The sequence below is a fragment of the Salvelinus sp. IW2-2015 genome, linkage group LG5, assembly GCF_002910315.2.
Source record: "Salvelinus sp. IW2-2015 linkage group LG5, ASM291031v2, whole genome shotgun sequence".
In the NCBI taxonomy this organism is placed as follows: Eukaryota; Metazoa; Chordata; class Actinopteri; order Salmoniformes; family Salmonidae; genus Salvelinus; species Salvelinus sp. IW2-2015.
This window is the reverse complement of record NC_036844.1, coordinates 26,971,217-26,984,570: the sequence shown is the minus strand read 5'-3', so window position 1 is coordinate 26,984,570 and position 13,354 is coordinate 26,971,217. Positions and strand designations below refer to the sequence as shown.

Here is a 13,354-nt window from a genome sequence, read left to right as displayed (position 1 = left end):
TTGTTCCCATATTCATAGCACACAATGATTACATCAAGCTTGTGACTCCACAAATATGTTGCATTCATTTGCTGTTTGTTTTGGTTGTGTTTCAGATGATTTTGTGCCCAATAGAAATTGTCATTTTGGAGTATATAAGAAAATAATGTTTCTAAACACTTCTACATGAATGTGTAATGAATACTCAGGGAGAAAAAGGTGTAGATTCACATGCAGAGGGCAGCAGGTGTTTATTACGCCTTCGATGAAGGCAGGCAATGGCCATACACAGGCAGGCGAATCAAAACTAGGACTGAAGGCTGTAACTGGTTCTCACTAACGAGCTAGGAAAAGGCTTAGTCGAGTCAAAACGAACAGTACCTCACAAAGGCACAAACAGAATGAATTGAACTAAATAAGGAGCTGATGAGACCAGGTGAGTAACTAACACAGGTGAAATCAATGAACAAAAATGAAAGACAGGGCTAAATTCAAGAACACAAAGAAACAGGGCTACGTTCAAGAACACAACGAAACAGAACACAAAGTTGATTAAGAAAATAAATACAGAACGTGGATGCCACCATGACTACGGATAGTCCTGAATTAATTGTGAATAACGAGTGAGAAAGTTACAGATGCACAAATATCACCCCCCAAATGCTAATCCCCTGTTATTGTAATGATGAGAGGTTAGCATGTCTTGGGGGTATGATTTTTGTGTCTGTAACCTTCTCACTCATCATCATTCATGATTCATTCAGGATTATCCGTAATCATGGTAGCATCCACTTTAATGTAGAAGTGTTTCTTATTTACAATATAGTGACTCCAAAATGACATTATTTACCATTATCTTCACAAAATAATCMGAAACACAACCAAAACAAAGAGCACAAGCTTGATGAGGTCATTACGTGCTACGTATATGAGACCAAATACTTAACTTTTTACTACTTTACTAGACATACATTTGTCCCAATACATTTGAACCTCTAAAATGGGTTAAGAACATTATTTGGGTATGATATATTGTTATTTGGGGATGACCCGTGAGGGATAAATTGATAAAAGTACAATCGAAGTGTTGTACGTAGTTACTGACCCTTTGCGTCACTCTGAGGAAGTTCGATTAAGTGCACGGAGGCATTAATCAAATCCCCTAAAGATCCATCCATCCTGTGCGCGCGGGCAGGGATCTCCGCGGACGACTCACTGCTCGCCCTGGGGTGTAATTCATCACGCTAATTCTGTTGCAAAACGTTTTATCTGTTGGTTTTGCAACGGAAACATTATACCATTTACTTTAGGAACCAAACGGAACCGGGAGGGATTTACCTGCATTTGACCCAATAGAAACTATCGTTTCCGTTTGAAGTAAACGGTTTCGGTTGCCAAATGTTTGGCAACAGAATCTGAGTAATGAATACATTCCTGTTTTGCAACATGGAAGCGGCTGTTGAAGACGTTCATATTTTTGCAAGTAAAAATGTATTGTTTCGTTGATAAAGTATGGAAGTTTCACTAGAGCAACATGTTTTGAGATGTCTGAAAGGTCAAAAACATTTAAAGAGTGCAGGTACTAGCTTTTTGATGAGCGGAGGAAAATAAGAATATAGCTATGGTTGTGAAGCCATGTGCTTCTTTGTTTACAAAAACAGCGGCTGTTGGAGAGATTGTGTGAACGGTTCTGTGAAGAAAATGGAATTTGGGCTTGTAAGAAGTGAGCCGCACAACCGGCGACAAAGTCTGCGTTTTTAAGTCAAGTTACAGGTTAGTAACGAATTGTTTTTGGTTTGGCATGCGCGCCTATTTTAGATTGTTTTTGTTGCCTCGATGTTGCTTTGATCATCAAACTAAATTGTTTGCATGCTCAAGTCTTTAGGCAATTTGCGCCATGGAACTTGTCCACAACTTGGTTGTATCAGGCGTGTAAACCTAAACGCGCCACTATCCATCTTGCTAACGTTAGCTAGCTAGCTACACAACAAAGGGATTTCTGAAGTAGGAGGGTAACGTTAAATAGCTACCCCTGAAGAAAGTGGCACAAATGTTAGCTGAATTTGTAAGGACGAAAATCTCAATGAGCCCAACGTTAGTTTAGGTCTGAAAGTGCATCACCAGATTGATTTTATCTAGCAAAGATTACCTAAACTATATTGTTTGATCTGTCATGTCATTTATTACCTAATTTTWGAAGTTTACTTTCACAATCAGTGTGTTGGCAAATAATTGACTGCTTACTGAAACCTATTTATTCGAAACCAGCTAGCTTTTCTGAAATATATATACTGGCGCTCTAATAAGGTTGCATAGCGCATACATGTACTGTCAGGTAGATATATGCGGGGAGGGGATGGTCACGTGTGTGAAACGCTTGTTTACAATCAACCTCTAACCAACCCCCCCCCACCCCAATTAGTTCAAGCCAGGGTCATGGTTACAATTTTTTTTTTACAATGAATGTTATATTATTAAGGTTCTTTGAGATTGTGATCTCATTAAATGCTATTCAGACCTAAACATGCCCAATGTTGTGGATACAATTTTATTTCCCCAGTACCTGCACCTGGCCTGGAGCAGTCTATTTCAAACTGTGGGACATACAGTGCCTTCAGAAAGTATTCACACCTCTTGATTTTCCCCCACATTTTGTTGTTACATGGTGAGATAAAAATTGATTTAATTGTAATTTTTCATCAACGATCTACACAAAATACTCCAATGTCAAAATGTAAGAAAAATCTGAACATTTGTCAAAAAAAATATGAAAAATAAAACACAAATATATCTTGACTAGATAGGTTTTCAACCCCCTGAGTTAATACATGTTACCATTGACAGCAATTACAGCTGTGAGTCTTTCTGGGTGAGTCTAAAAGCTTTGCACACCTGGATTGTGCAACATTTGGCTGTTTATCCTTTGAAAAATTCTTCAAGCTCTGTCACATTGGTTGTTGGTCATTGCTAYACAACCATGTTCAGGTCTTGCCATAGATTTTCAAGCAGATTTAAGTCAAAATTGTAACTCAGCCACTCAGGAACATACCAGTGTCTTCTTGGTAAGGAACTCCAGTGTAGATTTGGCCTTATGTTTTATGTTATTGTCCTGCTGAAAGGTGAATTCACTTCCCAGTGTTTGGTAGAAAACAGACTGAACCAGGTTTTCCTCTAGGAGTTTACCTGTGCTTAGCTCTATACCATTTATTTTTTATCCTGAAAAATTCTCCAGTCCTTAATGATTACAAACATACCCATAATATGATGCAGCCACCAGTATGCTTGAAAATATGGAAAGTGGTACTCAGTAATGTGTTGTATTGGATTTTCCCCAAACAGAACACTTTGTATTCAGGACAAAAAGTAAATTGCTTTGCCACATTCTGCCTTGTTGCAAACAGGATTCATGTTTTGGAATATTTCTATTCTGTACAGGCCTTCTTCTTTTCACTCTGTCAATTAAGTTAGRATTGTGGAATAACTATAATGTTGTTGATCCATCCTCAGTTTTCTCCTATCACAGCCCTTAAACTCTAACTGTTTTAAAGGGGAACTGACAGCATTTTAGCAACATGAAATCTTATTGAAATCTGTTCATATACACCCCAGGAAGAATATGACACCTTAAAACAAAACAAAAAACATTCTGACAAATCAGGTTTCCCATAGAACAGCATTGGAAAACAAAATTACGCCCCAAAATTTCCCTGGGTGGATTGTGCTTGGGGTTTCGCCTGCCAAATCAGTTCTGTTATACTCACATACATTATTCTAACAGTTTTAGAAACTTCAGGGTCGTTTCTATCCAAATCTATATGCATATCCTAGCTTCTGGGCCTGAGTAACAGGCKGTTTACTTTGGGCACGCTTTTCATCCGGACGTGAAAATACTGCCCCCTATTCCTAAGAAGTAAGCACATTTCTACTCCTGAATGTATGTAGGCTTGCCATAACAAAGGGGTTGAATAGTTATTCACTCAAGACATTTCAAAAAACATAATTCCACTTTGACATTATTGGGTATTGTGTGTAGGCCAGTGACAAGAAAATCTAAATTTAATCCATATTAAATTCAGGCTGTAACACAACAATACGTGGAAAAAGTCAAGGGGTGTGAGTGAATACTTTCTGAAGACACTGTATCTGCTAACTCGATTCCTGGTTTCAGATCCCTAGGATTGGTTCAAAWTGACCATCCGTAAATGTTGTGGACTGTGGGAACTTGGAAGAGTCTATACATAAAACATTTCCTTTCATCTTTTTAACACTTCACCCCCTAATTACATTAAATMAAATGTATAGAGACCCCTGATGCTTCACAAGGTTTACTTTGTCTACTATGTAATAAAGTGCTTACAGTGCAGGTAATGATTATTCCCTATACCTACCGCAATGTGAGCACTTCTGTCACAAAGCAGACGTCCTATCTGCTAAACTCTGACGTGCTCATCCAACAAGAAGTCTACTTCATTCTATTTGCCCAATTACATATTTTCTGGAATTGATGGCATCCATTGAACTAGTTCATTATGCCCCTTGGTGTCCAAAGTGCTGTTTGTGCAAGTAGATAAACTCATCAGACCTACTGCAAAACCAGCACTTCCTGACTCATAAGGTGCACCACTCAGCCAGTTCCACCAGAGGGTAAGAATTCCTTGGTCACAGTTGCCGCAAATAACATTGCCAAGGATCTCTAGTGTGGGTTTTAAAGGTAGACTCAGCGATATGATGTAGATGCAGAACGTAAACAGCATAGTGGGTACATTTCCGCAACAACTAAGATCGTTGAAGCGCGAGGCTCAACTTCTCCACTGTTTTGGTCCCATGGCAACCACCCTCTAACAGCGTGAAGCAAACCTGTGCGTATGTGCAGCTATCTGTGTGTGGCTGTGTGAGAGCAAGTTTTGCATCTCGCACATCTCAATCTCTGCAGGGTTGCTCGTGGCAACGTCATTTAACTGAGTCTACCTTTAAGCTATAAGCAAAGCCGAGTCCAGCTGCTGTGCAAATGTGATGTGAATTCACAAATGTTTAGATCCCATGAAAACATCCAACTATGTTGCTGCTAGTTCTGGTCAGCTTTGCTAGGTGAACAGTCAGCCTGTGTGCATCTAAGTTGCTGCGCAAACCCATGCAAAACTGGCTATGACTGGAACTGATCGCCCTCTTGACTCACTACCCCTTGTCAACACAAATGAACCTATTATCTTGCACCTTTGCTGTCTCTGTGACCCATATAGAACCTCTAGCTGCTCAGATAGGCTATGTGTGACTCAAGTCTGACAACTGACWCTCTCCCTGAACATCCCAGCAGTAATTTCTGTTTTGTCTAATTTGTTGGAATTTAGTGCAACTAGTTGCGGATCATGTGCTATGCTTCTATGTGGTTTTACATTCTAAATGGGGCAACTAAGACTAGCTTGTGTTGAGAGGCGGAGTCTTGAGCAATTGCCAGCAATCTTAAGGGGCATTGCACTTGTCTCGGTCTGACAGCACTGGCCGAGAGCGACCACTGGAGCGGAACTTCAGCTGTTGTTTACGAAGCATGTGACAAACATGGGAAGGGACAGCACAAACAGGCCCGTTAACTCATACAGATAGGAGTTTAGTGGAAGATCGTAAGATCACATGACAAACACTACACAAGGTATTTGAAATGTGAAGTGTATGTTTGGATGAACAAGTAAGAAATAAACCCTATCCATCTTGCATTGAGACTCTGTCTAGTTGTAGTTTACCACCCCAGGTGTTGTCGAAGTATGAAGTGAACTCTACTGTAACTTGAAGGTATTTTGTAATAATACAGCTTTGAATGTCGACTCGTAAATCAAAGTAGCACTTATTATTACGTTGACAACTAACCAAAGTTTTGGCAATACCAATCTATTCCCTTGGTTTTGAGGAGGATAGCAGTCTCCTAGCTACAACATCCCAACTTGTAAGGCCAGTGACGAATAACATATTTTGAACTTCATTCCATATTGGTGTTTATATCAATCAATCAAATGTATTTTATAAAGCCCTTTTTACATCAGCAGTCACAAAGTGCTTTACAGATACCCAGCCTAAAACCCCAAATACTATTCACCACAGTGTTTTATCCCTAATGTGAAGCATTGTAGAGGTATCAAAGACAAACAACTGTGAAAGACTACCTTTTAACAGTATTATCACAAAAGTATATATTAGTCATCTCCACTGTCTGCCATATAATGGTAGTATGTTGTCTTAATGTACGCCCCAAACATTTCCTTGGAATGTTTGTTTTTGAAGGGGGTGGGGGATATACTGGTTAGGACAGGTTGGCCAGGAAAGTGGTTTATAATCCTCTGCTGTATCATTACAGGATATTATATATGATTATTATGGTGAGAATGTTTCTTGTCAGAGTCTCCCCACTGTTTCAGTGCATATCTCAGATTCCTACCCCACCCCCCTCACACCTGTTTTAAGCACCTCTCTGAGACGCTTCCGCCTCCTTAAAGTGRGTCTCTTGCCCGTTCAGGGGGCCTCTGCCACGACTACAACCCAGATTAAGTCCCTTACTGACATATTGCCACCCCTCAGTCCCGCTTTTCCATTCATGTCAAAAAAAACATTTAAATAATGATTTCTATAGGTTTACAAATAGGCCTAAAACTCATGTGATGTGTTTTAGATTGTAGTGATGTGTTATCAAAGTAAAGAACTAAACAAGGATGCCCCTTGCCACAGCGCCTGTTTGGTTTATGAAGGGTAGTGATTCACTGTGCTTTCTCAATTCCCTGTGGAGAACATGATGACAAGGTACCTGTATTTTCCTTAAAGATCACAGCGGTACAATGTTTTTCTGTGATATTTGTCTCCCTCAGGGTGATCGTAAAGTAGCGCAATGTAATTTCTGAAAGAAATTTGACAGAAGCTTCCTGTGTGTGTGTTACCTTCTATGCTCATTTCTCTAATGTAGACTCCTTTCTACCAATGCCCCAGGGCAGTGATTGAGGACATTGTCATGTGTAGGGTGCCATCTTTTGGATGGGAGGTTAAACGGATGTCCTGACTCTCTGTGGTCACTAAAGAGCCCATGGCACTTATCGTAAGAGTAAGGGTGTTAACTCCGGGGGTTCTGGCTAAAAAACAAACGTGACCTAGAGCCATAGAATTTGAATGTCTGACAGTGCAAACTGTTACTGATGGCATATACAGTGGGGCAAAAAAGTATTTAGTCAGCCACCAATTGTGCAAGTTCTCCCACTTAAAAAGATGAGAGAGGCCTGTAATTTTCATCATAGGTACACTTCAACTATGACAGACAAAATGAGAAAAGAAAATCCAGAAAATCACATTGTAGGATTTTTAATGAATTTATTTGCAAATTATGGTGGAAAATAAGTATTTGGTCACCTACAAACAAGCAAGATTTCTGGCTCGCACAGACCTGTAACTTCTTCTCTAAGAGGCTCCTCTGTCCTCCACTCGTTACCTGTATTAATGGCAKCTGTTTGAACTTGTTATCAGTATAAAAGACACCTGTCCACAACCTCAAACAGTCACACTTCATACTCCACTATGGCCAAGACCAAAGAGCTGTCAAAGGACACCAGAAACAAAATTGTAGACCTGCACCAGGCTGGGAAGACTGAATCTGCAATAGGTAAGCAGCTTGGTTTGAAGAAATCAACTGTGGGAGCAATTATTAGGAAATGGAAGACATACAAGACCACTGATAATCTCCCTCGATCTGGGGCTCCACGCAAGATCTCACCCCGTGGGGTCAAAATGATCACAAGAACGGTGAGCAAAAGTCCCAGAACCACACGGGGGGACCTAGTGAATGACCTGCAGAGAGCTGGGACCAAAGTACAAAGCCTACCATCAGTAACACACTACGCCACCAGCGACTCAAATCCTGCAGTGCCAGACGTGTCCCCCTGCTTAAGCCAGTACATGTCCAGGCCCGTCTGAAGTTTGCTAGAGAGCATTTGGATGATCCAGAAGAAGATTGGGAGAATGTCATATGGTCAGATGAAACCAAAATAGAACTTTTTGGTAAAAACTCAACTCGTCGTGTTTGGAGGACAAAGAATGCTGAGTTGCATCCAAAGAACACCATACCTACTGTGAAGCATGGGGGTGGAAACATCATGCTTTGGMGCTGTTTTTCTGCAAAGGGACCAGGACAACTGATCCGTGTAAAGGAAAGAATGAATGGGGCCATGTATCGTGAGATTTTGAGTGAAAACCTACTTCCATCAGCAAGGGCATTGAAGATGAAACGTGGCTGGGTCTTTCAGCATGACAGTGATCCCAAACACACTGCCCGGGCAACGAAGGAGTGGCTTCGTAAGAAGCATTTCAAGGTCCTGGAGTGGCCTAGCCAGTCTCCAGATCTCAACCCCATAGAAAATCTTTGGAGGGAGTTGAAAGTCRGTGTTGCCCAACAACAGCCCCAAAACATCACTGCTCTAGAGGAGATCTGCATGGAGGAATGGGCCAAAATACCAGCAACAGTGTGTGAAAACCTTGTGAAGACTTACAGAAAACGTTTGACCTCTGTCATTGCCAACAAAGGGTATATAACAAAGTATTGAGAAACTTTTGTTATTGACCAAATACTTATTTTCCACCATAATTTGCAAATAAATTCATTAAAAATCCTACAATGTGATTTTCTGGATTTTGTCTGTCATAGTTGAAGTGTACCTATGATGAAAATTACAGGCCTCATCTTTTTAAGTGGGAGAACTTGCACAATTGGTGGCTGACTAAATACTTTTTTTGCCCCACTGTATGGGTGCTATGTGGTTATGTTCGGTGTACTTTTAGCCTGTCTTAAATATTTACTTGACCATCAAAGAAACGTAGGTGTTGTCATTTCTAGTAACCTGTGACAACAAGGTGGTAAAGAGCGGTTTTGATATCATTTTTAAGCAGTATTTACTGAAACAGAAGTCAACCGTACACCCCCAACCAAATGTTTAATTTGCCAGTAACAGAAGTTCAAACGGAAAACTCCATCTGTTTTGTGAGAAGGGGTTACTTTTGCCGTTCAACCAGGTTTCGTCAGGAAAATAGCTGTTTTGTATTACCCCCTTCGAGTCCAACACACGTCTGAACAGAGCTTAAAGGCTCAGTGCAGTCAAAAACACGATTTTTCTGTGTGTTATATATATTTTCATACTATGAGGTTGCAATAATATGTGAAATTGTGAATATAATGATAAATCCCTTTTAGTGTAAGAGCTGTTTGAAAAGACTGCCTGAAATGTCATGGTGGAATGGAGTTTTGGCCTTCCATGGTGACATCACTATGCGGCAAATTAGTTAATAGACCAATAAGAAAGATGGTTCCAACCCTCTCTGCTAATAACAGCTAATTTTCAGTTTCCCCCTCCCCACTCAGAACACTCCCTGACAGTCCTAGCAAAATTCTTGCTTGAGAAATTGCTTGCTAAGAAGCTGTTTTTGTTTGTTTTAAATTAAAATGGTCAAAAAGAATCACAGTAAGATACTTAATTCTTACCCAGAATTGATTTGATATTTAGATAAAAATTGCTGCATTTGACCTTTTTGAAAAAGTTGGGAAAGTATTCTGTATTGGGAAATGTATGAACTAATTTGGCCTATGCCAAATGATGCGTCAGGTAATGAGGTTCATGCCATACCATACTGGTAGTGATATGACATAAAGAGATGGCCTACAATATATTTGTGAGTTGAGATCTTCTGAGTATTTCTAACAGGACCATACGCTGCTGGAGTGGGGCCATAACATCAAGGAACCCTGCCTCCCCATGCACCTTTTCAGCCCTCAGCGGGTGCCTGAATATCACCATTTTACAGCGAGTTGGATTTCATTTTAAGTTTGACTTTATTCCCTCGTGTACGCACTTATAATAGCGCTTAATGAGCGCTTTAACCATTTCCACATATCAAGAAGAAAAGAATGGTAGAGGTGCAAGGGGTGGAGTTACTTGGGGTCAATAGCCAATGGAAAGCACCCAAATTATGAGTGGTGTTGAGTACAGTATTTATGAACTGTAAAGTTGTCTTGCTGACACTGGACAGTGAAGAGATACAAGTACAGGTAAGTAATAATATGATTTGCAGATGATGTACTTAATATAATATATACTTTGATTATTAGGGTGGTCAAGAGGCCTGGCTAGGTTAATTCAATTCATATATTTATCATTATTGGGAAAGGTTGATTGTGTACCTATAACAGCCTTTTCTGGAGTGAAGTGGGAAAATCTTTTATATTCCAGTTTAGGGTCCTGTGTAATGTAATTAATCTGTTATAAGAACAACAATGATGATTGAAGTGATTCATTGGGTAAATTAAAATCTTGTCAAGTCATCTAGATTAGCTATTATTTTATGCAGGTAGTACAGGCTAATGTTGACATAGTTTCAAATATGAGAGAAACTGGAGCATTGTGAATTGTCAATTTATCTCTGATCATCCTGGCACATGTAGCTGGTCTGCATGCCAGTATAACTCTACTGGGTGAGCATGTTAGTGTGTTCTATGATCAAAACAGAATTCAAGCTGTATTTTACGCCAGTCATGCTTCTTCCTGTGTGTTCTTCAGGGCGCAAGGATGATTGTTCAGGTTCTCCTGACGGGGACACTATGCTGCCTACTGCCAGGTCTGTTTCCACATTAAACCAACATTTATGCCTAGATGGCAACTAAATATAGCCTATAGAATGGGATCTTATCTTTCTATTGCAAAAGTAAGATTATTTCAGTAGATGCAAGTGATAATGCAAAGAGATTTTATGAAATAGAAAATGTTATATTGTTTTCATAAACTTCTGAGTGCAGATATTTCTGCAGCAAAAGCCTCCTCTCCACCTCTGACCCTGTTTGTATTCTCTACCCCTGATCCCTCTCTGCAGGTTTGCTGGATGCTACACCTCTGAAGGCTAGAGGTAATGAGTCGTTCCACCAATTGTGTGCATTTTGAGAAGTGTAACTTGGTCAAAAAACGTTTGATTTGAACGTTCTGTCATAAAGAGCACATGTTCAACTTAATAAAAAAACACATTTTCCCATCTCAAAAGGTTAAAAGACTTGTAAGTGCCTTTTAAGTGTTAAATAAAGTAACCATTGACTGCAAGCTTCACAAAAAAATGTTACTTGTTAAAACATTTCTAGCCTGTCTATCTATGGGTAACAGGGTTGATGTGTTACGCTCGACACCCTCAGTTTTCCACCACAAAACACTAGAAAATGGCCAAAACAGCTCACCTGCATTTACACTATGATTTGACTATTAGATGTTCAATGTTTCTTTTGAAAAAAAAAAAAAACTGTTTCACCATATTAAAACGAGAGTTCAGTTCACGTAACAGGGTTGACCTTAAAATGAGAGAAAAATGTAAATGATCACTAATCACATGAAATAAATAATCATCTTCAGAAATAACTTTGTCAAAGCAAAAAAATAACTAGGGCTTTACAATGATGGTGAAACTTTTGGGATTAAATGGGTTAAAATCTTCCTAGAAGTAACACAGGGTTGATGGAGGGACATGTCAAAATGCTAAATGCTTTTTCGTATTCAAAATCAGATTTATTGAATTCTCCATGTGGTCTATATTAAAGGGCACTTCATTTAATATAACAGGCTTTTAAAATTCTATATATTTTTCTACTTAAAATATCAAAGGGATGCAAAAGGCACTCATTTTGTGGAATGACCCTAATATTAGAAAATAAAACATCAGCACGTGCTTGTTTTACTGCGTAGCCTACTCTTTGATTTATGTTTGACGTGTGTGTGTGTGTGTGTGTGTGTGTGTGTGTGTGTGTGTGTGTGTGTGTGTGTGTGTGTGTGTGTGTGTGAGAGCTTGTTCACGCGTGTGAGAAAGAAAGGTTTTCTAATTATTTTGCTTAAATGTTTTGTCTCCAACCCCCCTCTCTCCCACCATGATTCCTGTCATTAAATGCAGCTGTAGGGGAGGTCAGCATCYACTCTGCCCAGGCTCATGGCTTCCTGTCTCAGTCACGCTCCAAACGGAACGTCGACCCGGACCCCAAGTGGCACCGCGGCACGCCTGATTTCCAGTCCTACTACAAATTCTACAACAGCATAGGCCATATTGAAGGAGTGAGTAAAGGGATCACATCATGAGAGAGATTTATTTAATTTTATTGCAGCATTATAATGAATCTTAAACAAGATTTCATTCAGGTTCTTGTCATCTGCCCATCCCTCAACCAATCTGATCACTTACCTCTCATTCTCAAATCCTGTGTGGATCTCTCTCCATTTCTCCCAGCTGTATGAGATTGACAAGATCAGGATACTGTATCAGCAGATGCGTCACCTAGAGCAGGTCTATGGCCCAGACGCATCCAGCTACCAGAATGCCCTGGGTGTGATAACCCCTCCACCTACCACCGCAGCTCCTACCACTACCACAGTGCCTCCTACCACTCAGCCCCCTCCTACTACACCAGCACCACTTTCTCTAACTGAGGCTGATGTCCTGTATCTGTGTAACCCCAAAGACCCTCTCTGTAAAGCTCACATCGTTTACCTGCCTGCAGGGGCCATCCCGGTCCTCTGTGACCCACGCTACAACCCTACCTGCAAACCCCAAACCGGCAAGGTGGTCATAGCCGCTGCCGGACCTGCGGAGCTAGCTCCTGCAGCACCTGTAGAGCCAGCTGTTGAATCACCTCCCCCACCTCCACCCCCTCCTAAGAAGTCTCTCCCACCTCCTTCTCCCGTTGTCATTAAAGGGATGGAGTATGACTGCGACCCTTACTGGGACCCTGACTGCCTGATCGATCACCCACCTCGCTCTGTCCAGGTGACTGAGCCACCACCACCCCCTACTCTCCCACCTGTTGTGGTGGCCCCTGTTGAAGAGGAGGAGGAGGAGGAGGAGGAGGAGGAGGAGGAGGAAGAAGAAGAAGAAATGGCCACCGAGGAGACAGTAGCGCCTTCTGACCCTTATGATTGGGGACGTGACCTCTTTGACCCTTACCGCTATTCTGACCCAGCACCTGACCACCAGTAGACAGTTTTTTGTTTTGTTTATCTAAGTACAAACATAACACATTAGTACTGCAATACAACAGAAGGTAATTTACCAAATACAGGTAGGACTGTGAGCAAAACCATAACAAACACAATTGTACACAAACACAACAATTTCCCACCATGTATGACATTTCTCAGTTCCATCAGAGAATATTGTTTTGAGTTGTAGAGACAACGGATTTATAATATATTGTATTCAACGTGTGTGTGTCTGTTATCAATTAATATTATTTTTTAAAATAAGTGTCACGTCCCATTTGAAATTGTTTGTGGTACAAGGTCGACCTCCAGCGGTGAGAACTGAAACTGTAAATTAAACGATCTATCAGGACAGT

At 40.6% G+C, this 13,354-nt stretch overlaps 1 protein-coding gene across 2 annotated transcripts; it reads left to right on the top strand.

Annotated features, from left to right (window-relative positions):
* The first annotated feature begins 1,465 nt into the window (after positions 1-1,465).
* Positions 1,466-13,033, top strand: LOC111964142 (uncharacterized). 2 transcript variants are annotated; one of them, XM_023987882.2, is made up of 5 exons: positions 1,466-1,752; positions 10,554-10,611; positions 10,864-10,896; positions 11,920-12,077; positions 12,250-13,033. In XM_023987882.2, exons 2-5 carry the CDS (start codon positions 10,563-10,565, stop codon positions 12,994-12,996), a joined length of 987 nt encoding a protein of 328 aa, XP_023843650.1. In that variant the 5' UTR covers positions 1,466-1,752; positions 10,554-10,562; the 3' UTR covers positions 12,997-13,033. The 2 variants fall into 2 exon arrangements, with proteins under 2 accessions (XP_023843650.1, XP_023843649.1); XM_023987881.3 differs by lacking the exon at positions 1,466-1,752 and adding an exon at positions 9,921-10,045.
* Positions 13,034-13,354: the final 321 nt, after the last annotated feature.